The following is a 25,137-nucleotide window of genomic DNA, read 5'->3' as shown; positions in this document are numbered from 1 at the left end:
GTGTGAAACTGGCTGTCTTGTGGAGCTGTGGGTTTTTTTACTACTGTACTTCTTTTGACATGTAAACTAACTAATTTTTAGGACATAGATGTTGACCTTCTGGCAACCTGTGAAGTTAATTCTACCAAAAGTTTGGCTTTAAGTCCACTATATTTGTTACAATCTGACTATACACTTTATGTACAATCACCTTTAGTTTTACCAAAAACTATGAATATAAGGGCCATAAACTGTTTCTAAAATTTAAATTCACAACATACAGTAGCTGTTGGTAGATCTAAAGGATTCTGTAAAGTTAGATTGTAATTGCAAAGTGAGCTTTACAAAGTGGTTCTACCCGCCCTCAGTTCAAGTATATATAAAGGATTCTCTGTGTGGCTACTGTTGCAGTATTGCTGGAAATAAATTATGCAGCATACCAATTTACTCACCTACATATGCTGGTTAGTGAGTCTCATTATTGCACGCCGAGACTCGCTATCCTTGGCAGGCACATGCAGTAGGTAAATCATGTTTTATGCCTGTTCTCTACTACATTACAAAGTTTTAGGGGTTTGTTAAGACTAATTTAATATTTTTTTTATACAGCTATTAGAGTCCTTAGCAGAGTTTAGGATTTATGACGCATTATCATACTATTAAAATAAACATTTGATATGTTATATTATCTAAAAACATTTCTATACAGAGCAATAGCTATGTAATCAGGAGTGCTTTAGTGGAAGTACACTGCCTTTAATCAATATGCTTTTTATCTTTTCTTGAGTGACTGATTGCCATAAAATGTACATTATCAGCCTCATACTGAGTAGTCAAAGTGCTCCACTAAGCAATTTAATTGAAATGTATCTAGCTCTAACCACTTGAATGTCCCAGAGGAACACCAAAGTATGCTTATTTTTGGCCAATTTATATAAACTATTGTTTATGCCCATATTCTCTTTTTTAAAATATCCATCTTTTTATATAGGGCCTCTTGTTTATTAAATATAGGTACAGTAAATGAAATAGTTGGTAACTAATTTATTATAACAAAGTACTGTAGAAAATATCACTGGGATTTCTTCTAGTAAATGTTAAGAGAATCTGTTGTTCTGCCCATTCAATACTAATTTCCCAAACTTTCACAAGCACCATTGCCATCTTAACCCTACTGTATGTAAGCTTTGTATTGGATGGAGCTTACGCAGGGTTGATGATGTCATCCTTTCCCTTATATCACAATGTTTGGGACAGACTATTGGCCCAGAACAATGCTTCATATGAGGAGATCCCATGCTCCCCACACATGGTATTATTGTGTATTTCACTGTGGCTTCAATAGATCAAAGGAGCTGCAGGGAAACACTGTGAAAGTGAATTTCTAACAATATCAGCAATTATTTGCTTTTATCAAATATATATAACAAAATGCTTCTAATAGTATATTTAAAAGACCTAAATGGAACAAGTAAGATAAGTTCATTGCTTGGGTTTACATACACTTTAAGTCCGCCACTCTCCTTTTGCTAATAGATTAGGACAGCACACTTGAATTTTCATGTGTTATTCTAAGGTATTTAATCCTGTTCAAAAGAATTAACCTTTAATAATCAAATTTGTTCAGTACTGAGTATTTTACATCTTGCAGTTACTTGCTTATTTCAAATTCCCTAATTTTTATTTAAATTATCATTATCATTGTTAATTGTGTATTTGTATCTCAGATTTGAAATCTAAAAAACCTAGCACTGCAGATGAACACTGAAGGGGTCAGTGTTCACCTGCAGGCTGAAAATGTTGTCGCTTTTGTCAATGAAACCTCCAGCATCCATGTGATCACTATGTAAGAGTTGGCATGGGGCCAATGAGCAGGAATCACTTTGATTGGGTCATGATGGTCAGTGGGGAACCCACCTGTCAGTGAGCATTCTATAAAAGTGTCAGATACTTTCTTGTAAGGATGTGGATGCTTATTATTGTAACTGCAGCATTGGGCATCATGGTAAGGAACATTAATAAAAAATGCGTGGGGTGGGGGAGTTAATAAAATCTGCAGTTTGACAGTTGTCCACAGAACAGGAATTAGAGGGGACTCTCCCCACGGATACATGTTTTGTTGAACTAAAATATATAGAGTAAGCTGCACATGAAAGGGCTATGCACACAGTAAACAAAACACAGGGTGGATTTACTAAAGACAAATAGACTGTGTTGCACTAATTTTCATCAGGTGCAGGAAAAAAAACAGATTTTCTGGTAACTTTAGAGAGATTTTCTACAATTCCCTCTTTGCCTATGGGACAGGAAATAACTAATAAAATGTGTTCTAAATCCTCCTCCCCCCAACTTCAACCAAAAATATTTTGTTATGAATTTCCACTTTAAGTGCCATACAAAATAACTGTAAAATTTAGTTTTCCTGTAAAGTATTGATATGTTGGCACATTCATGACAGCAGACGGCCCTGTCACTGGAACTGCAGGAGGTGCAGCTGCTCTGCCGTATAAGGGTCAGTTTAGGCCAATATAGTCCAAGCATTTCAATCGCCTGCCATTGCCACTGAAGGAAGCTGGTTCCTGGTCAAGCTATTATTGTGTACCCATTGTTGAACTAGCCAAGCTATGGTACATATAACCTTCACTTACTAGTTATACTTTATGTAAGACATGTCTCTTGTGTTTTTTACAGGATTGTGGAAAAGGGATATTACAGCGAGCGAGATGCTGCTGATGCTGTGAAACAGATTTTAGAAGCTGTTGCAGTAAGTATTTTGTTTTTTTATAAAAATCATAAAAATATATTTCCACTTTTGAAAGTATTGGTTAAGAGAGGAGAAAAAAAGAAGGGAAAGCTGTTGCCTATGTTAATCAGTTTCCATCAATGTATTTTATTTAAACGGCCATCCACCAAAAACTAATATTCCAATTATGGTAGATTTTGGATGTTTAAAGTTGAATTCTGGGGAAGGTGAAAAAAACTGGTGCTGCACACACTGGCAGGTTAAATGCTTGTTTATGCCTAGGATACCAGTAAAACAGACTTCTACTTACCCCATCCCTCGCTCCCTCAGGTTTGCTCCATGCCATGTAATCGGCCGCTGCTGTCTGTTCTCCAAGGCACTCCAGCAGTCGCAGGCCCTCTGACATCTTCAAGTACAATGCAGGACCGGTAGTTCTGCATTGTATAAAATGATACCAAGGGCCTGCCCACAAGCACAATCACCAGGGCGAAGAGTTGAGCACCAGCAGCTGGGGTAGTGGGGGATCAGGTAAGTAAAAATCATTTTTACTGGTGCCCTAGGCATAAACAAGCATTTATACCTTGCAGTGCAGGGGGAGATCCAGTGCAAGAGATGTTTTTTGTTTTCTGCGGAGTTCAGCTGCAAACCACATGACAATTTCTCATACCTCTCAGGGACACAATTGGTGAGATATCTCTGCTTCAGTTCTCAGGTCTGTACACTTCAACAGGAGGAGCTGCAAAATGCAAAGCTGGGCAACACACCCCACAGTATCAGACAAAGGGTCCCTGTGCAAGTACATTTTTTCCCCTTCCTTTTGTTAAACAGTACGGGACAACAGTTGAGACACCATGAACAGTGTATACTGCTTGTTACCAGTCCAGATTGGCAAGCAGGAGGGGGAATCATTTGCCTGAACTACAACTTGCATAAGCACACACATCGCTGGAACTACACAAGCTGGATTTTCAGGGATTTACACCTGTGCATGAGTTTATGCAAGAAAAGCCATTCTTTACTATAGACAGCAGTATGCTGCAGCTGTATCTCCTGGGTGCACAAATGTGCCCGCGGTTTATGTTGTATAGCCTAGTGCAGTGGTGGGCAACCTTTTTTTTCAACTGAGCCAAATCTCGCCAAAACCACAATTGAAATTTATTTTGAGAGCCACATTTTTAAAACTGAAAATACATAGGATGGTACACTGTTTTTAGTTTCAATAAGTTGTTATAGTAATTCATCCCCCATAGTAATTCATCCCCCATATAGTAATTCATCCCCCATATAGTAATTCATCCCCCATAGTAATTCATCCCCCATATAGTAATTCATCCCCCATATAGTAATTCATCCCCCATAGTAATTCATCCCCCATATAGTAATTCATCCCCCATAGTAATTCATCCCCCATATAGTAATTCATCCCCCATATAGTAATTCATCCCCCATAGTAATTCATCCCCCATATAGTAATTCATCCCCCATATAGTAATTCATCCCCCATAGTAATTCATCCCTTATATACTAATTCATCCCCCATAGTAATTCATCCCCCCTATAGTAATTCATCCCCCATATAGTAATTCATCCCCCATAGTAATTCATCCCCCATATAGTAATTCATCCCCCATATAGTAATTCATCCCCCATAGTAATTCATCCCCCATATAGTAATTCATCCCCCATAGTAATTCATCCCCCATAGTAATTCATACCCCATATAGTAATTCATCCCCCATAGTAATTCATCCCCCATATAGTAATTCATCCCCCATATAGTAATTCATCCCCCATATAGTAATTAATCCCCCATATAGTAATTCATCCCCCATAGTAATTCATCCTCCATATAGTAATTCATCCCCCATATAGTAATTCATCCCCCATAGTAATTCATCCCCCCTATAGTAATTCATCCCCCATAGTAATTCATCCCCCATAGTAATTCATCCCCCATAGTAATTCATCCCCCATATTAATTCATCCCTCATATTAATTCATCCCCCCTATAGTAATTCATCCCCCATATAGTAATTCATCCCCCATAGTAATTCATCCCCCATATTAATTCATCCCTCATATAGTAGTAGTAAGTAAGTAGCAAGTAGTAAGCCAAGTCCCCCCTGTGTCAATTCACTTACCTTTGCTCCGTGCGTTCCTCTCGTCGTGTTCCCGCACCGTTCTGGTCTTCAGGGCGGACTGTGAGAGGAGCCTAGCTCCTCTCACGTTCGTCACGCTGCCCCGCCTACACACATCCTGACAGCCAATCACTGGCTATCAGGATGTGAGTGGCAGCGAGACTGGCCAATCATTGCATTTGAGCGCGCTGCCCTGGCTGTTTTTTTTTTGGATCACGCTGCAGAGTCCCTGCCGCCCGAGAGGAGGGAGGGGAGCGGGCGCCCGGCACACAAGAGCCGCATTAAAGCGTGTAAAGAGCCGCATGTGGCTCGCGAGCCGCGGCTTGCCGACCACTGGCCTAGTGGTTCCATGCCTGGAGGTGATGTGTTTGCCATAGATTCTAATTACTTTGCATATTTTATACAGTTTATCATTTACCTTTATTCTAGTCAGTATTGATACCATTTGCCTACTTTACAATCACTTGCTGCTAGAACCTAGCTTTTCCCTGTAAGCAAAATAAAAGTCTAGAAGAACATCACTTAGATGAGATCACCACTCCCCCAAGAGAGAGACCAGTTTTATTGCATTTCATCCAGAAACCAATTTATTTATTGGTTCATATTCTACACAGCTGCAGAGCACAGAGCAAACAACCCCTGTCAAATTCTTATTGTGTAAATACTCTCCAGACAGCTAAATCATCAATTTATATCTAGCAAAAAAAAAATAACCTTATGTTTTACTGCTGTTGTATTACGTTTGTTTCAGTGTTATAGAAATTGGTAGAAATGCTGAAATCTATGCATATATTACAAAAACACAAATGCTACAATTATGTGTTAAAAATCTGTAAATTTATTTTAATTTAATCTAGCATAAATACCTGAATCTTACTTGATTTTTAGCTTTTTGTTATCAGGAGAATGCAGTGGGATGAAAGCATCAGTTTTTTGTTGCTCTTTCACTTTTCAAGAGCAGGCTGGGAATGGAACAGGGAGCTGATCAGGCTATATTGCTTATACGGATTGTTCACCTTTTCAGAAAAAAAATTACAGGCGACCTAACACTGTACACCCTCACCCCCACCCCCCTCCCTCTTCTTTGCTATATTTACCTCTGTGATTGGTGAGCTGTCAGTGCCCACGCAGCCAGTGTAATGGTCCAGGGATTCACTCTTCACCCTTTTCTCTGTGCAGCTCTTCCAGGATTGATCAGTGTGATTCCCTGTGCTGGCGCTAACCATTCAGAATCACTCTGATCTGTCCTGGAAGTTCTGCAAAAAATGAGGAAGAAGATCACGGATTTTAAATCCCTGAACAGCTGCACTGGATGCATGGGCATTGACAGCTCATAACTCATGAAGGTAATTACAGCAGGGACTGGAGGTAGAGGGGAATGTACAATGTTAGTCCACCTTTTTTCTTAAAAAGGAACTTACACTTTAACATAGCAAAGTTATGTCGCCACTGTACTGTGTAGTAAGGCTTTGTAAATCACAGGGCAGGAATAGAAATATAAATCCTTTGGCGTGTAATAAAGCTCCTGTATATGTATTTTAACTGGAGTTGAAGATAATTACTTCACTACCATTGTACATCACTTGAAGACCGGCATGTTAAACCCCTTTCCTGTCACAGCCGGGTGCCCATACTAAAGGGAGGACAGCTCTGCGGAAGTGGGAGCGGGTACCTGTCAAATACAGGTACCCACTCCCCCTCCCTCCCCAAAGGTCCACAGTCTCTGGTCATCTCCTGTACTGTCTGCAGTCTCTGGTCATCTCCTGTACTGTCTGCAGTCTCTGGTCATCTCCTGTACTGTCTGCAGTCTCTTGGTCATCCACTGTACTGTCTGCAGTCTCTTGGTCATCTCCTGTACTGTGTCCGCAGTCTCTGGTCATCCCCTGTACTGTCTGCAGTCTCTTGGTCATCCCCTGTACTGTCTGCAGTCTCTGGTCATCCCCTGTACTGTCTGCAGTCTCTGGTCATCACCTCTACTATGTCCGCAGTCTCTGGTCATCTCCTGTACTATGTCTGCAGTCTCTGGTCATCCCCTGTACTTTGTCCGCAGTCTCTGGTCTTCTCCTGTACTGTGTCCGCAGTCTCTGGTCTTCTCCTGTACTGTGTCCGCAGTCTCTGGTCATCTCCTGTACTGTGTCCGCAGTCTCTGGTCATCTCCTGTACTGTGCCCGCAGTCTCTGGCCATCCCCTGTACTGTCTGCAGTCTCTGGTCATCTCCTGTACTATGTCTACAGTCTCTGGCCATCCCCTGTACTGTGTCCACAGTCTCTGGTCATCTCCTGTACTGTGTCCGCAGCCTCTGGTCATCCCCTGTACTTTGTCCGCAGTCTCTGGTCATTCCCTGTACTGTGTCCGCAGTCTCTGGTCTTCTCCTGTACTGTGTCTGCAGTCTCTGGTCATCTCCTGTACTGTGTCTGCAGTCTCTGGTCATCCCCTGTACTGTCTGCAGTCTCTGGTCATCTCCTGTACTATGTCCGCAGTCTCTGGTCATCTCCTGTACTATGTCTACAGTCTCTGGCCATCCCCTTTACTTTGTCCGCAGTCTCTGGTCATCTCCTGTACTGTGTCCGCAGTCTCTGGTCATCTCCTGTACTATTTCTGCAGTCCATTGGTTCAGAATATTTTTTTTCTTGTTTTTCTCCTCTAAAACCTAGGCGCATCTTATGGTCAGGTGCGTCTTATGGAGCGAAAAATACAGTATATTCTTCATTTAAATGATGATAGCATTCCTTCATTTTTATATTTTTTTATATTCTTTTAAATGCTCTTTTTCTTATTATTTATAGCTATTTTAACTTTGGATAAGAGTTAATTAGGTTTTACTTTTAGCCTTTTAAAATTCTTGCCCTTGGGAATATGTTTAGCAGTCGGTTTGCAGACAGTTGACTTGAAGCATTGCCTTTTCTGTTCTGTGTTCTTTAATGACAACAATTCTTCCCAGTCTAAATCTTGGAGAGCAGCCCCTAGCTTTTGAAACTTGACTGTCTTAAAATTAATTTTTTTTTATTTTTCCTGTATGTGCTTGTTGCTTACAGCTAATGGTCACCACTGTTCAGATGAATTACATTAGTAATAAGCTCCACCATGTTTGATATTACTAGGTCCAGCAGAGCATAATTTCTTGTTGGGGCTTCTATGAACTGTACCACAAAATTGTCTTGTAACAGATTTATAGATTTATGCCCTGTTACTGTTTCAGCACTCCAGTCAATTTCAGGAAAGTTAAAATCCCCCATTATTATTACTGTCCCAGCCCTTGTAGCCCTTTCTATCTGTGCAAGCAGCTGAGTCTCTGTCTCCTCACTAACACTCGGTGGCCTGAAACAAACTCCAGTAATTAACTTTGAAGTACACATACACAGATGCAACTCCATGCTTCAGCATCATCACACTATCCCAAAACAAGGTCCTCTTTCCTACTCACTTTGAGGTCACTTCTCACATAGAGACAAACACTACCACCTTTTCAGTTTACCCTGTCTCTCTGAAAGAGACCATAGCCAGGAATATTAATCACTGAGAGTCTTACAAAAAGCATACATTTCTCAACTGATTTCCTGCCTACCTATCCTATTTTTGGAGGCCCTGGAGTAGCAGGACAGGGGAAACAGCCACAAAATGACCACATTTTGCAAAGTAGACTGTCCAGGGAATTTACTAAGAGGTATAGTGAATCTTTAAAAAAAACATTTGCCACAAGTTTTTAAAAAATGTGGAAAGAGAATGAAAATGTATTTTTCTTTACAAAGTTGTCAGGTTAATAAGATATTTCCACCCACAGCAGGGGTATACTTAGATTTACACCCCATAGCATATTCTACAACTTCTCTCTAGTATGGGAATACCACACTTGTGAGACTTTTTCAATGTTTGGACTGATTATATACCACACATTGCATCTTGTCTGTCACAAATGTCAACAAATATTGTATCATTGTCAGTGTAGAGTAATGCTTGCCTCTGAGTGGTCAGAGAATATAGCTTAGTGTAACTTCACCTATAGCAGTTCCTATAAGCCAGTCAGACCTAGCCTGCTGGTACATGGTGGCCTTCAAGAATTATACACAATACTATGTTTATTGACCAGGAATTACAGGAGGCTGAAAAAAGGGTGAACAAAGGAGCACCTGAGATTCTAGGAGTGCAGTTGTCCTTTAATTATAGCTGTCATGGGCTTGGAGCAATAATCAAGCAAGGGCCTCCACTTCATACATTACTTGTGTCTGGTCATCAGATGAAACAATCATATTTACCCAAAAATATTCTCATGAATGTTGTCAGGAGAATGTAGGTGAGTAATTCAGCCTATTTGAATCTTCCAATGTACCTGTGTTACCAATTCCTTTATACTGCTTAATTAAAGAATTCTATATTTAGCTATGTTTTCATGATAGAAAAGAGGGATTCAGCTTGAGTTTGTAGAATGTTACCTTTCAATCTTTTATACAAAAGCATTAATGCCATGTGGAATTTATCATGAAGTTGTTCTACTAAATCAGCACATTGCTAAAATATCCTTTAGGGAATTTAGTTAGCTACAAATGGGCCACAATGACATATTAGCCCAGAATGGCTTTTCATTGCTATTTTTCCTATCTCTCTAATAGTTGTTTCAGATGCCCATTAATCACAGAATTCTTTACTTATCACAAATAAAAGGCCTAGGTAATGACAAACAACATATGTTTATTGCTGCATCACAACTTTAGCTTCATCCATCTCAGGAGCAAACAAGAGAGGGTGGCTACATTCCTACATACAGTGGGGCCCCTGAACATAGTAACCCTCTAATTGGAAGTCAGATCAAAGCAGTACTTTTTGAGTTAAGAATACATACTTGAATAACATCTTCTTTAAACCAGAGTTTAGTCAATTTAATATACCGTATTTTCTATAAAGCCCAATTGAGGTCTTACACCTTTGCATGTCATGTCATTACAGTTCAGCAATCCCATGTTATCATTTATCACTGCTGAAAATATAAAAAATGACTTACATTAACATGTTAATGCTTAATTTAAATTTTAATGATTATACTTTAAAGCTATGTTTGATGTCAATGCTAGATACGTTAGATACACTATATTGCCAAAGGTATTGGGACTTGCACATAATGGCATCCCAGTCTTAGTCTGTAGGGTCAATATTGAGTTGAATCACCCTTTGCAGCTATAACAGCTTCAACTCTTCTGGGAAGGCTGTCCACAAGATTTAGGAGTGTGTCTATGGGAATGTCTGACCAGAAGCGCATTTGTGAGGTCTCCGCTCTAATTCATCAAGGGGTTCTATTGGGTCAGGTCAGGACTCTGTGCAGGCCAGTCAAGTTCCTGCACTCCAAACTCAATCATCCATGTCATTTTGGGCCTTGCTTTGTGCACTGGTGTGCAGTCATGTTGGAACAGGAAAGGGCCATCCCCAAACTGTTCCCACAAAGTTGGGAGCATGAAATTGTCCAAAATGTCTTGGTATACTGATGCCTTAAAAGTTCCGTTCACTGGAACTAAGAGGCCAAGCCCAACCCCTGAAAAACAACCTCACACCATAATCCCCCCTTCACCAAACTTTAGACATAGCAAAATGCAGTCAAGCAAGTACCGTTGTCATGGTAACCGCCACACCCAAACATATCCATCAGATTGCCAGACGGAGAGGCATGATTCGTCACTCCAGAGAACATGTCTCCACTGCTCCGGACTCCAGTGGTGATGTGCTTAACACCACTGCACCTGACGCTTTGCATTGCACTTGGTGATGTAAGGCTTGGATGCAGCTGCTCGGCCATGGAAACCGATGCCATGAAGCTCTCTACGCACTGTTGTTGTGCTTATCTGAAGGCCATATGAAGTTTGGAGGTCTTTAGCTATTGACTCTGCAGATGGTTGGTGACTTCTTCGCACTGTGCGCTTCAGCATACGCTGACCCCGCTCTGTCATTTTACGTGGCCTACTACTTCATGGCTGAGTTGCTGTTGTTCCCAGTTGCTTCCACTTTGTTATAATACCACTAACAGTTGACCATGGAACATTTAATAGCAAGGAAATTTCAGGATGGACTTACACAGGTAAGCAACTTATCATGGTACCACACTTGAATTCACATAGCTCCTTTCTTTCACAAATGTTTGTAGAAGCAGTCTGCATGCTTCGGTGCTTGATTTTATACCTGTGGCCATGGAGGTGATTGGAACACCTGAATTCAATGATTTAGAGGGGTGTCTCAATAGTTTTGGCAATATAGTGTATATAAATAAAAAAAAAAGAGGATGAAATTCCATTACTGTAGAAAATCCTGGGTTGTCCTCTTGGATGTCTTGTGACCAAAAGTCAAGGCATATCTACAGGGGACAATTAGGGTCCACGCTGGTTCATCCTCCTCTACAACAGATTACCAAATGGTTTGGACCAAAGTAGAAACTAAATGGGGTGATTGCCAGTCCTCTGACAACGTCCCACTCAGGATGGTTATTAAAAGAACTAGTGGCCTCTGACTTGCAAGCAACCATTAACACCCAGCCATTCAGCTATGAATTATTGGATTATTGGCTGACATCCGAATTTAAAAAAAGTAGTGCAGATGGTAGATGATATTACTGACAATGACCATGGACATATTAGGTTAATCACATGGCCATATTTAGGCATGGACATTATATCAGGTCAATGAAATCAGCTACCATCTCACCCTTTTGTTTACAAACCAGCTGTCAGCCGAGAAGCATTTGATGAGAAATAGCAACTGAAGCAGACATGTTGGCAGGTCACCTTTTTTGTTTCAGCAGCATCATTTATTGTGATTGACAAGGATCTGCATCACTGACTGACATGATTGACAATGAATTTACATTATAGGACTCCACCTACAGACCCCAAGATCCACTGGCCAGGATTGTGGGGAAGAAGTGGTTGTCCACATCAAGGTGTTTTGCCAAGGACGTTCCTCCCTTGTAAGGCCCCTCATTCTGAGGGCATTTGGCTTGATATGGTTCAAGGGGGGTGGGAAGTCCTCGCCTTCCCCCCTTTCTTTCCTGGCTAGCCAGGCTGTATGCTCAGGTGATGGTTTGGTATGGAATTTTTTTTTGTGGATGGGGCTCACTTTTATTTATTTAGTGACATTCTAGAATGAAAACAAACATTTGCCAGTACATCTGTATTGTGTAATTAAAAAAAAGTTATAATCCTACACCCACAGTTGATCCAGAGGAAGGCAAAAAATCCAGCAAAGCATGATCCAATTTGCTCCTGCAGGGGAAAAAATTCCTTCCTGCTCCCCTGAGAAGCAATCGGATATTCCCTGGATCTATTTTACCTATAAATAGTAACCAGTTATATTCTGTGTATCCAAGAAATAATCCAGTCCTTTTTTAAAGCAATTCACTGAGCTGACCAGAACCAACTCTTGTGGGAGTCTATTCCGCATCTTCACAGCTCTTACTGTGAAGAAACCTTTCCATGTTTGGAGATTACATTTCTTTTAATCCAGACGTGAATAACTCTACACCGCGTTCACTATAAATGTCACTTTTGCTGTAGTACATGGTATACATAATAATGGGTTAACCACTTCATATGCAGGTTTAGAGTATCCCCAAAGCATGTTATTAAAGGATAAGTTCACCTTTCAAACCATGTTACATGGTTTAACATGTAACATGCTATGAAAGCACCAGCCCCCACTCCCCACTGATCCCCCACTTCGACAGCTAGCGGTGATCTTCTCCCTGCCTTGGCGGCTGTCGGCTGTCAGTGTTCTGTGAATGAATGCACTTCAAGTCCTGACAGCCTTAGCTGCTACGGCTTGTAGTTCTCATTGTGGAGCACCATGGTAGTTCATTCAGTCTTCCTGTCAGTATATCTGCTTGCTCGTACATCCCATATGGGCAAGAAAATATACTGACAGATCCGCAGGAGACCTGCATGGCACCAGTGATCTGTTGATCGCTGCTGTAATGCCTTCCAGGCTCCTGCAGCAACAACTAATACATGCAAAAAATGTGCATTTAATATTTTATATACAGTGGGGATCGAAAGTTTGGGCACCCCAGCTAAAAATTTGTATTAATGTGCATAAAGAAGCCAAGGAAAGATGGAAAAATCTCCAAAAAGCATCAAATTACAGATTAGACATTCTTATAATATGTCAACAAAAGTTAGATTTTATTTCCATCATTTACACTTTCAAAATAACAGAAAACAAAAAAATGGCGTCTGCAAAAGTTTGGGCACCCTGCAGAGTTATTATCTTGTACTGCCCCCTTTGGCAAGTATCACAGCTTGTAAACGCTTTTTGTAGCCAGCCAAGAGTCTTTCAATTCTTGTTTGAGATATCTTTGCCCATTCTTCCTTACAAAAGTCTTCCAGTTCTTTGAGATTTCTGGGCTGTCTGTCACGCACTGCTCTTTTAAGGTCTATCCATAGATTTTCAATTATGTTGAGGTCAGGAGATTGTGAAGGCCATGGCAAAACCTTCAGTTTACGCCTCTTGATGTAATCCCCCGTGGATTTCGAGGTGTGTTTAGGATCATTATCCATTTGTAGAAGCCATCCTCTCTTTAACTTCAGCTTTTTCACAGATAGCATCAAGTTACCATCCAAAATTTGCTGAAGTTTTATTGAATCTATTTTTCCTTCTACTCGTGAGATGTTCCCTGTGCCACTAGCTGCAAGACAACCCCAAAGCATGATTGATCCAACCCCATGCTTAACAGTTGGACAGAGGTTCTTTTCATTAAATTCTGTGCCCCTTCTTCTCCAAACGTACCTTTGCTCATTCCGGCCAAAAAGTTCAATTTTAACCTCATCGGTCCACAGAACTTGTTTCCAAAATGCATCAGGCTTGTCTATATGTTCATTTGCAAAGTTCAAACGATGATTTTTGTGGTGAGGACGTAGAAGAGGTTTTCTTCTGATGACTCTTCCATGAAGACCATATTTGTACAAGTATCTCTTTATAGTGGAATAGTGTACCACAACTCCAGTGTCTGCCAGATCTTTCTGGAGGGATCGTGCAGTCAAACGTGGGTTTTGAATTGTTTTTCTCACAATCCTGTGAGCTGTTCTGTCTGATATTTTTCTTGGTCTTCCAGATCTTGCTTTAACTTCCACTGTTCCTGATGACTGCCATTTCTTAATTACATTCCGAACAGAGGATATTGACATCTGAAAACGCTTTGCTATCTTCTTATAGCCTTCTCCATCTTTGTGAGCGTCAACTATTTTCAGTTTCAGTTTTCTAGACAACTGCTTAGAAGAACCCATGGTGCTGATTGTTGGGGCAAGGTCAGATGAGTCTGGGCATTTAAAACCTTTGAGATTGACATAGCCTGGTCTTCCCAGACGATGATTGAGAACAATCCATGACACTGGTAGGTCTCAGCTTTGCAAAGGGGGCAGTGCATGCTATAAATTCTGCAGGGTGCCCAAACTTTTGCAGACGCCATTTTTTTGTTTTCTGTTATTTTGAAAGTAAATGATGGAAATAAAATCTAACTTTTGTTGACATATTATAAGAATGTCTAATCTGTCATTTGATGCCCTTTGGAGATTTTTCTATCTTTCCTTGGCTTCTTTATGCACATTAATACAAATTTTTAGCTGGGGTGCCCAAACTTTCGATCCCCACTGTATATATTTTCATATAGTGAACTTATCCTTGGGCATTTTCATTTTTCATTGTAGAACTTATTACGTTTTCTGCACTCTGCCAAACAGTATTTTTTGCATAATCTTTTCTTTTAAAGCATTTAAACATTCTAGATGGGTACATTGAAAAAAGGAACACAGTTTCCCTAGAAAACCAATAAACACAGGGTATGCAGATTACAACAATGGTACACAAAATCCATTTTCACCTGTATGGCAAGTAATGAAAACTGCTTTATCTTTGAAATCCCAGTGTCGTTGGCTCCTACGCTCTTCTTGCTAATGTACCAAAACTCTCTCAATGCATCTACTCTGGAACCAAAATAATCAAGGGAAGGGAAAGTGAAAAGGGAGGGGGTAATGGTGTTGGGACCATGCATTAACATATGGGCTAAATACAGGTTTGTTGAGGAACAAACTAAAATACTGTTTCAACAAGTTGGAGGCAAATGGTGGGATGCTTGTAAACCATAGTTGCATTAAGCAAATTGCCTAACTGGCCCCAATAAATCAAGGATTATGGCAGGTGGTTGTTAAGTGTATTGAGGTTGCCCAAATATAAAATGTCTCCAGGGCAGTTACAGTGGGGCAAAAAAGTATTTAGTCAGCCACCAATTGTGCAAGTTCTCCTACTTAAAAAGATGAGAGAGGCCTGTAATTGGCATCATAGGTAGACCTCAACTATGAGAGACAAAATGAGAAAAAAAATCTAGACAATCACATTGGCTGATTTGGAAAGAATTTATTTGCAAATTATGGTGGAAAATAAGTATTTGGTCAATATGAAAAGTTCATCTCAATACTTTGTTATATATCCTTTGTTGGCAATGACAGAGGTCAAACGTTTCCTCTAAGTCTTCACAAGGTTGGCACACACTGTTGCTGGTATGTTGGCCCATTCCTCCATGCAGATCTCCTCTAGAGCAGTGATGTTTTTGGGCTGTCGCTGGGCAATGTGGACTTTCAACTCCCTCCAAAGGTTTTCTATGGGGTTGAGATCTGGAAACTGGCTAGGCCACTCCAGGTCCTTGAAATGCTGCTTACAAAGGCACTCCTTCATTGTCCGGGTGGTATGTTTGGGATCATTGTCATGTTGGAAGACCCAGCCACGTTTCATCTTCAATGCCCTTGCTGATGGAAGGAGGTTTGCACTCAAAATCTCACGATACATGGCCCCATTCATTCTGTCCTGTACATCGATCAGTCGTCCTGGTCCCTTTGCGGAGAAACAGCCCCAAAGCATGATGTTGCCACCCCCATACTTCACAGTAGGTATGGTGTTCTTTGGATGCAACTCAGCATTCTCTCTCCTCCAAACACGACGAGTTGTGTTTCTACCAAACAGTTCTATTTTGGTTTCATCTGACCATATGACATTCTCCCATCCTCTTCTGGATCATCCAAATGCTCTCTAGCAAACTTCAGACGGGCCTGGACATGTACTGGCTTAAGCAGGGGGACACGTCTGGCACTGCAGGATCTGAGTCCCTGGTGGCGTAGTGTGTTACTGATGGTAGCCTTTGTTACGTTGGTCCCAGCTCTCTGCAGGTCATTCACTAGGTCCCCCTGTGTGGTCCTGGTATTTTTGATCACCGTTCTTGTGATCATTTTGACCCCACGGGGTGAGATCTTGTGTGGAGCCCCAGATCGAGGAAGATTATCAGAGGTCTTATATGTCTTCCATTTTTTAATTATTGCTCCCACAGTTGATTTGTTCAGACCAAGCTGCTTGCCTATTGCAAATTCAGTCTTCCCAGCCTGGTGCAGGTCTTCAATTTTGTTTCTGGTGTCTTTCAACAGCTCTTTGGTCTTCACCATAGTGGAGTTTGGAGTGTGACTGTTTGAGGTTGTGGACAGGTTTCTTTTATACTGATAACAAGTTCAAACAGGTGCCATTGATGCAGGTAATGAGTGCAGGACAGAGGAGCCTCTTAAAGAAGAAGGTACAGGTCTGTGAGAGCCAGAAATCTTGCTTGTTTGTAGGTGACCAAATACTTATTTTCCACCATAATTTGCAAATAAATTCTTTCCAAATTAGCCAATGTGATTGTCTGGATTTGTTTTCTTATTTTGTCTCTTATAGTTGAGGTCTACCTAGGATGCCAATTACAGGCCTCTCTCATCTTTTTAAGTGGGAAAACTTGCACAATTGGTGGCTGACTAAATACTTTTTTGCCCCACTTTATCAGCCCCCTTATGCCATTTATTTGACAATCCACTGCCATTAGTTTTGCCAGATGCCGAAATTGATTTTAAGAATTTGTTTCTTATGGACTTCCATGAGGTTAAGATTAATGTTCAAACTTTTGAGCTGTTTGGTGATCGTCTGATGTTTGGTTTTTAAATGTTTGGTTCATCCATAATGAGAAGGGAGCCTGGAATTATATGTATTTTCTTTAGGAGAGTTACATATTTAAGGTTTTTGTAACTCTTTATTAATCAGCCCTACAAGACAGTTACCATTTGAGTGTTTCCCCACTTTAATCAGGTCACCAACTTCCATGATATGATATGTAAATTTGAACATTTTTTAATTTAACCCTAAAAAGAACACTATGAACATTAGCTAGGGCTTAAAAAGACCTGTGTTTTACAAAGTGTGGCAAGTTTTAAATAAATTCCCCATTTTCTGCTCTGAACTATTCTCTCATGAATCATCCATGATTTCCATTTTGAAATGTAATGTTCAGAAAACATTTGTAAGGTTTAGTATTTTGTTTAATTATATAGATACTCCATAAAAAAGCATTAGCCGAGGCACTCAAAAGGTTGAGCATTTCTTTTCATTAGCCTTAAAGCAGTGACATTTGTATGGCGTAGGGTATTTCAAATCATCTCCAATTACTAGACATCTAAATCATTCTTATCTAACATGCTTTTTTGCTGGCCTGCTTGAAATGGTGCCATCAGTGAGTATGCATTACTCACCAGAGAAGTGGTGTCTGAGGCAAAGGCTGAAAGATTTTCTTTTTTTAAAAAATACATTTTCTAATAAGGTGCTTGAATTTGATATATACCTGGGTCTTATTGTGCATTAAAGACAGTGACAGCAAATAAATGGCTTGTGTGAAAAGGAACAAAACAGTTGGCGGTTGATGCCATAGCACCTTCAAGGCTTAGTTAGTTAGGTGCCATTACATCTTCAGGGCTCAATCCTAAGGCTACGTTCACACTAGCCTTGTTAGCAAGTGGCAGACAGTCATTTGGGAAGCTTTTTTACTGTTTCCCAAACGCCTGGGAAAATTCTGCACATGGCAGCACATAGTACTGTTCAAACGGGAGCATTAGCGTCGCATTGCGTCGCAGCAAAACGGACGCCTCTGGTCGAGTCAGGAGGAGTTGAAGCCTCCTATTCAAGTCTATGGTGCCGCTCTGCAAGTGCGGCAGTGTGGTTTGCAACGCGTTTGCGAGGCGTTTGCGGAGTGGTAACATCATTCAAACTTCATTATAGGCATTTGTGGGGTGTTTTTAACGCTTGGCAAACGCCTAGCAACGGCCACTAAACCGTGCATGCAGCGTTTTCGGAGTGTTAAAAACGCTCCGCAAACACTGGACCAATGCTTGTCAAACGCTATAGGGGCGTTTGGCAAGAGTTGGAAAAACAGTCAAGTGTGAACGAGCCCTAAAGGTCACAATACATGTTACAAACTTTGTACAATCAAATTTAACTTTGCCAAAACTATGTAACATAAGGACATACAGTTGTGTTCAAAATAATAGCAGTGTGTTGAAAAAAGTGAATAAAGCTCAAAATCCTTCTAATAGCTTTTATTTCCATACACACAAATGCATTGGGAACACTACACATTCTATTCCAAATCAAAACATGAAGAAAAATATATCAAATTTGTGTTGTTCCTCTAAAAAAATTGAAGAAAAGTGAATATTAGACTGTTCAAAAAAATAGCAGTGTTTGTATTTTTCTTTACAAACTCAAACATTCATTATATAAACTGAAAAATGTTTGAAGATTTTGCTTTCCTGAATTCAGTGTTTGGGGGTCGTCTGACAAACTGTCTCCGGCCACTAGACCCAAAAAGAACAATCTTACTTTCATCAGTCCACAAAATGTTGTGCCATTTCTCTTTAGGCCAGTCAATGTGCTCTTTGGCAAATTGTAACCTCTTCAGCACGTCTTTTTTTCAACAGTGGGACTTTGCGGGGGCTTCTTGCAGATAGCTTGGCTTCACATAGGCGTCTTCTAATTGTAACAGTACTCACAGGTAACTTTAGACCTTCTTTGATCTTCCTGGAGCTGATTGTTGGCTGAGTCCGTGCTATTTTGGCTATTCTTCTATCCATTCGGATGGTAGTTTTTCACTTTCTTCCACATCTTTCAGGTTTTGGTTGCCATTTTAAAGCATTTGCGATCTTTTTAGCTGAGCAGCCTATCATTTTCTGCACTTCTTTATATGTTTTCCCCTCTCCAATCAACTTTTTAATCAAGGTACGCTGTTCTGAACAATGTCTGGAACGACCCATTTTCCTCAGAATTTCAGAGAGAAATGCACTGTAACCAGCATGTACAACATTTGCTGCCTTCCTTCCTTAAATAAGGGCAATAATTGCCACCTGTTTTTCAAAGAATGAATGACCTCACTAATAGAACTCCACACTGCTATTATTTTGAACATGCCCCTTTCAATTAGTGATTCAATTACACAGAATCAGCACCATGCATGTCATGACTGTTGGGTCTGTTGGATTTCTATTACTCTACTACACCTGCTAGTAAATTATTTGCCATGTAGAAATATCATTTCTACCAAAAACAGTGATTGATCAGGTTAGTGATGTCTTACTGCTATTATATTGAACACAACTGTACCTAAACTATCAAGTCAATCTGAATCCAATCAGATAAGCCCTTGCACTACGTATTTGTTGGCAGAGCTAAAGGAGATTGTGCAATGAGATTGTAATGTGTGTGGTAAGCTTAAAGTGGTATTAGACCCCCCCCCAAAAAAAAAAAAATAGTATATTGCCGCTTACCAGTTCTTCGATGCGGTCACTGTATTTTTTTTTTTACTGTATTTTTTTTTTACATTTATTGTCATTTTTAGAATATTTGTTCCCTTATTTTCACCTGTTGAGTAAAACCATTTACCACTGACAGGGGTGCTTACGATGATCAATTTTTATTTATTTATTTATATAAAAGCTTTATCCCAAAAAGGAATAAAAAACTGTATGCTGTACAAAGTGTGTTAGCTGGAGTTCAGCTTTATTCTGTTAATCAAGTCCATTTAAAGCTGGTCATACACTGTTAGTTTTGTTTTGCTAAGAGATCCCTCCACCAACATAAATGAGGAGGATGGAGGATTCTGACTCCCCTCCCCAACTGCTGTCAGAATATGCTGATTAATGACTACAGCCAATGAAAATTTTCCAACATGTCCCTTCAACAGAAGTCGATTAAACAATCAATTTCTTGCAAGTGAAGGAGCCCACACTGATCAAAATTACAACAGGGACCAGACAAATTTTGTTCAGTGTATGGCCAGCTTTAATCTGCTAGTGGATCTAACACTACCCTCTCAGCAAGGTGAATTTGCTGATGTCCAAAGGCATTCTTCATTGCTTCTCCATCCAGAAAGGAGACACCTTAAGACAGGAAGTTCATTACTGGCCAGATCACCAAGTAAAAATAACAGAAAAAAAGCCTATAAAAGAAAACCAATGCAGGTACTAAGGATTGGTATATTACATTTCTGTTTTGAGTTTAATATCGCTGTGAGTACTGGGGGTACTTGCCTGTCACCTGTCAGTTCAAAACCAAAGAATGGAAATACTCTGCAAATACTTTTGTTGTTGTTTTTTTTTTTTTATTATTATGATTTTTTTTTGTAAATAGGAGTAATATCAATGCAATTTCCTGTCCTTGTAATTTACATTTTCCTTACAAAAGAAGGGCAGAAAGAGAAAAAAAAATAAACATTCTTACTTACCTTTGTGGCTGCAGCAGTTCCATGCTGCAACTATCCCCAGTTGGCTCTAAGACATCACATGACCGTTGATCACTAAGTTCTCGGTCTTCACTGAGCAGACTGTCAGGCACTGCTCTCTGCTCTGCCGCTCCAATTCTCACTGGAGCGCTGGGCTGTGGAGGCAGCAGATCTTGACATTATTATTGGAATCTCTTCAGAGCCTGGACTGACTCTGATGTTAGCTGGCAGCAGGATTAAGCCCGTTGCTGGCTGAATCTGGGTCACAGGAGAGCAGAACTAAATGCACTCATGTGACCCACATGAGAAGTATGGCCAAAATAACTTTAAGGGAACAATCCTGCTACATCAATAAAAGCACCAAAATCATTTATGCATTTTACTCATATACAGTAAGTATATCAGGGCTGTCTTGCAGAATATGGGTCACCTGGCAACTATGTAAGGAGAGAGTCAGGTGTTTAGAAAATGAGAGGAATCAGGTGACATTTGAACACCATCAAGACATGGGATAGCAATGAAAACCTGTCAACGTTTGCGATTTTTGGGATAACAGAGAAGTGTGGGTTTAAAAAAATCACTCAGTTTTCAGTCTTCAGTAAGCAGAGACTCGGTGGCTGTTAGTCACCGCTCTCTGCTCTGCCCATCCAGTTCTTACTGGAGCAGTGGGCTGTGGAGAGGGTGGGAGTGGCTGGCTCAGTCTCTTAGTAGTGCACTTAGAGGTGGAACCAGCTGCCAGTCAGGCATCTGGATGGATCCCAAGGTTATTGTCGGGATCCCTGCAGAGCCTGGATGCCTCTGTGACCTCAGGCAACAGGGAGCTTTAGCCTGCTGTCAGCTGAATCTGGGTCACAAGAGTGCAGAAATAAGTGCAAATGAGCTTTGGCCATACTACTTAAACATAGCAGCTGTCCCTCAGCTCCCATTATTTAATGCATTTACAGTTTGTTGCATACACATCCCATTATACATGAGCCCACACATTCATCTAGGTGATTGAATGAATGAATGAATGAATGAAGTGACTCCCTATATAACTACCATTGGGTTTTTGTTTTAATTTTCTTAACCTGTAATAGAAAATAAAGAGAACACTACAGATAAGGGTCTACGGAGAATATTGGCACTATTTCAGACTGACCCTAGTTCTTTGCCTATACTGCTGTGTGATATAACATTATGATGTCCTTTTGTTGACATTTCTGCTGCCAAAATGTCCCATCTTACTTGTGTCCTTCTTGTATAACTGCTGCAAGGAAAAGGCCATGAGTATGATAAATAGGACTTGATCACTGGACAAAATGGGGCAAACTTCTATCCATCTGAGCCTGCACATTTGTGTGTGGGGGGGGCAATACATCAGGACAACCTCTCCATCGTGCCTGGGATGTTTGTTAAGGTGACAAATTCCAGTTGAGTGTCTACTAAGCAGAGATGAATTTTAGCTCAGTTAAGATCCTGACAACAGCCTGGTTATATGACATGGGAAATGAAATATGTATTATCTGCATGGTTTTCTAGGTTTTTAGGACACATGAATTCCTGGAATGTACAATATTTATACGAAAGGCTGCTGACACTTCTAAGCCATTTTATGTGTGCATTGTTATAAAAAATAAAATTCAGTTTACGTTTTAGATGTGTAGAAATCAAGGGCTTTACATTTTGCACAGACATATACAGCTACATTTAAATTAAAAATAACTGCTTTTTAGGTTAAAGGGTATGACTGTGTATATTGCCCAGCATATGTGAATATGGTTATAAACCTCTGAAGTGCAAAATGAACAAAGCATATCCTTCTATAGTGTGTACTTGCTTCTGTTGAATGCACATAGTGTTGTTCCTATCTCCTCCCTCTGCTATCTGCATGAATCACTTCTGAAAGTCTATGCTGACACCAGAAAATCTTGTAAGATGACCATGCTCCCCTCTAGCACCTAGCCGGAGATTGCCATCCTCAGCTGTGCATGTTTCCCTAAAAGACTGTGTAGAGAGGGGTGTGTCATTTCCGTAAACTTAGGTCTCAATTTACACTGAAGCTCTGTGCTCTAGCTATGTAGTGTGTGATGTCAGATCCTCATCCCCAGCCTTCTACTACTGAGATATAATGCTTAACAGGGGGAGAAAATAATCTTCCCTTGCAATGGAGTTGCCCCCTGCACTGCTAAGATTAAATGTTCGTTTAGATCTATGGTGCTGGAAAAAGAACTTTTACTTACCTGATCCCCTGCTTCTGCAGGCTTCCTCCAGACTGTAGGACCAGTCCCTGCAGCCTCTTCTTTGAATGTGAGGATGACGAGGGACAGTCCATAAGCTGGAGTGTAGGGGAGAAGAGGAGAGCATCAACTGCTGGGGAGGGACCAGGTAAGTAAAAGTACTTTTTCTGGTACCCTAGACCTAAACAACTTTTAACCCTTGCAATATGGAGGCAGACCCCCTGGAGACCAGTTTTAAAGTGTAAAACTCAATGATATTCACTTATTTGTTCCATTTTGTTTTGTCTGTTAGCTTTAGCATTGAAAATCTTTGTTGCATCTGGTTTATCAGTGGTAAAAAACCCTGTTGATCCTGCAATGTTACTAGTTCGTCTCTGTAAACTAAAGAACACCTCTCTCCTATGTTATCAAGCTAGGGGTAGGGGTGTTCTGAAGTTCACAAAGATAAACTGGGAACTTTGCTGACACCAAAAAAAAGGGAGAGAGAATGTCATTAACTGAGTATAATGTTTATCAAAACTAGTGTGTTGTATAAAATTGAAAAGTATATATTGCAGTCATATGTAAAATCGATATCTGCACATCTGTCAAGTCTCCAGTAGGTGGCAGTATACCAGGTGGTCAGTGGTGTTACAGCAGATCCCTCTAGGTCAGTGGTCGGCAAGCCGCGGCTCACGAGCCACATGCGGCTTTTTACACGATTTAATGCAGCTCTTGTGTGCCGGGCGCCCGCTCCCCTCCCTCCTCTCGGGCGGCAGCGTGATCCAAAAAAAAAACAGCCAGGGCAGCGCGCTCAAATGCAATGATTGGCCAGTCTCGCTGCCACTCACATCCTGATAGCCAGTGATTGGCTGTCAGGATGTGTGTAGGCGGGGCAGCGTGACGAACGTGAGAGGAGCTAGGCTCCTCTCACAGTCCGCCCTGAAGACCGGAATGGCGTGGGAACACGGCGAGAGGAACGCGCGGAGCAAAGGTAAGTGAATTGACACAGGGGGGACTTGGCTTACTACTTGGGGGAGAATAGTACTGTGGGGGATGAAATACTATATGAGGGATGAATTAATATGGGGGATGAATTAATATGGGGAATGAATTAATATGGGGGATGAATTAATATGGGGAATGAATTACTATAGGGGGGATGAATTACTATGGGGGATGAATTACTATGGGGGATGAATTACTATAGGGGGGATGAATTACTATAGGGGGGATGAATTACTATATGGGGGATGAATTACTATATGGGGGGATGAATTACTATGGGGGATGAATTACTATGGGGGATGAATTACTATAAGGGGGATTAATTACTAGGGATGAATTACTATGGGGGATGAATTACTATGGGGGATGAATTACTATGAGGGATGAATTACTATATGGGGGATGAATTACTATATGGGGGATGAATTACTATATGGGGGGATGAATTACTATAAGGGGGATTAATTACTATAGGGGGGATGAATTACTAGGGATGAATTACTATGGGGGATGAATTACTATGGGGGATGAATTACTATGAGGGGGATGAATTACTATATGGGGGATGAATTACTATATGGGGGATGAATTACTATATGGGAGATGAATTACTATGGGGGATGAATTACTATAAAAACTTATTGAAACTAAAAACAGTGTACCATCCTATGTATTTTCAGTTTTAAAAATGTGGCTCTCAGAATAAATTTCAATCATGGTTTTGGCGAGATTTGGTTCAGTTAAAAAAAAATGTTGCCCACCACTGCTCTAGGTGGATATGATGTCAGATACGAGGATCCTGGTAACCACTTGGGGTGTGATAACATCATACGAGAAGGCATGGCAACATTTTTCAGAGTGGGGAGTCCCTGTCTTAAGCCTGCCCATTCAAAAAAAGCACCTGCTTTTAAAGAGGAAAGGAGTTGACTACTTCTAAACAAGCAGTATATAGTGAGTGCTAAGAAAACTGAGAGCAGCTAGCGCATGTGATGAACTCACTCCATAACACAATAAAATATATCATAAAAAAAATTACAAAAGTATCCACCTTATACTAAAATACCAAATAAAAAGTGAAAATAATATAATACAGTAGCTCATAAATGTTATCAACATTCATAAGTGACTACCACACTACATATCTAAGAGATAAAAGTGAAAGCAAGTATACAAGGAAATTGTTATTAATGATGCCTACATAAACAATCCATATAAATGAGTCCTTGATGCAATGATGCAACGCACAAATCAAAGACTTACAAAATCAGTGCGCATAAATGAAGTGAATGCTCAGTGGGATGAGTGACTGCACACATAGTCTGTATGAACCGCAGTCCTCGATAAAGTGAAGTGACATCCACATGTGGAAAAAAAAGGAGGAGGCGGGTCTCTTTGAGAAAAAAAAAATCTGCGAGATCTTTCACCAATATGCACTCACCAGAACTAAGATCAAATGAGCTTGCAACAAATGATACTCCAAGGCAAACA

At 40.5% G+C, this 25,137-nt stretch overlaps 1 protein-coding gene across 1 annotated transcript in view; it reads left to right on the top strand.

The window, feature by feature from the left end:
- Positions 1–25,137, top strand: part of CAMK4 (calcium/calmodulin dependent protein kinase IV) — a 233,679-nt gene that overhangs the window by 128,057 nt on the left and 80,485 nt on the right. Inside the window, exon 5 of the mRNA XM_089684741.1 lies at positions 2,671–2,743. Within this exon, the coding sequence (XP_089540867.1) occupies positions 2,671–2,743 (73 nt within the window). The remainder of the gene's footprint in view (positions 1–2,670; positions 2,744–25,137) is intronic.

This window comes from Staurois parvus, unplaced genomic scaffold, assembly GCF_062004578.1.
Source record: "Staurois parvus isolate SC_StPar_1 unplaced genomic scaffold, SC_StPar_1.0 ptg000354l, whole genome shotgun sequence".
Lineage (NCBI taxonomy): Eukaryota > Metazoa > Chordata > Amphibia > Anura > Ranidae > Staurois > Staurois parvus.
Note: the sequence above shows the minus strand (reverse complement) of the source record. Positions and strands in the feature narration are given on the sequence as shown.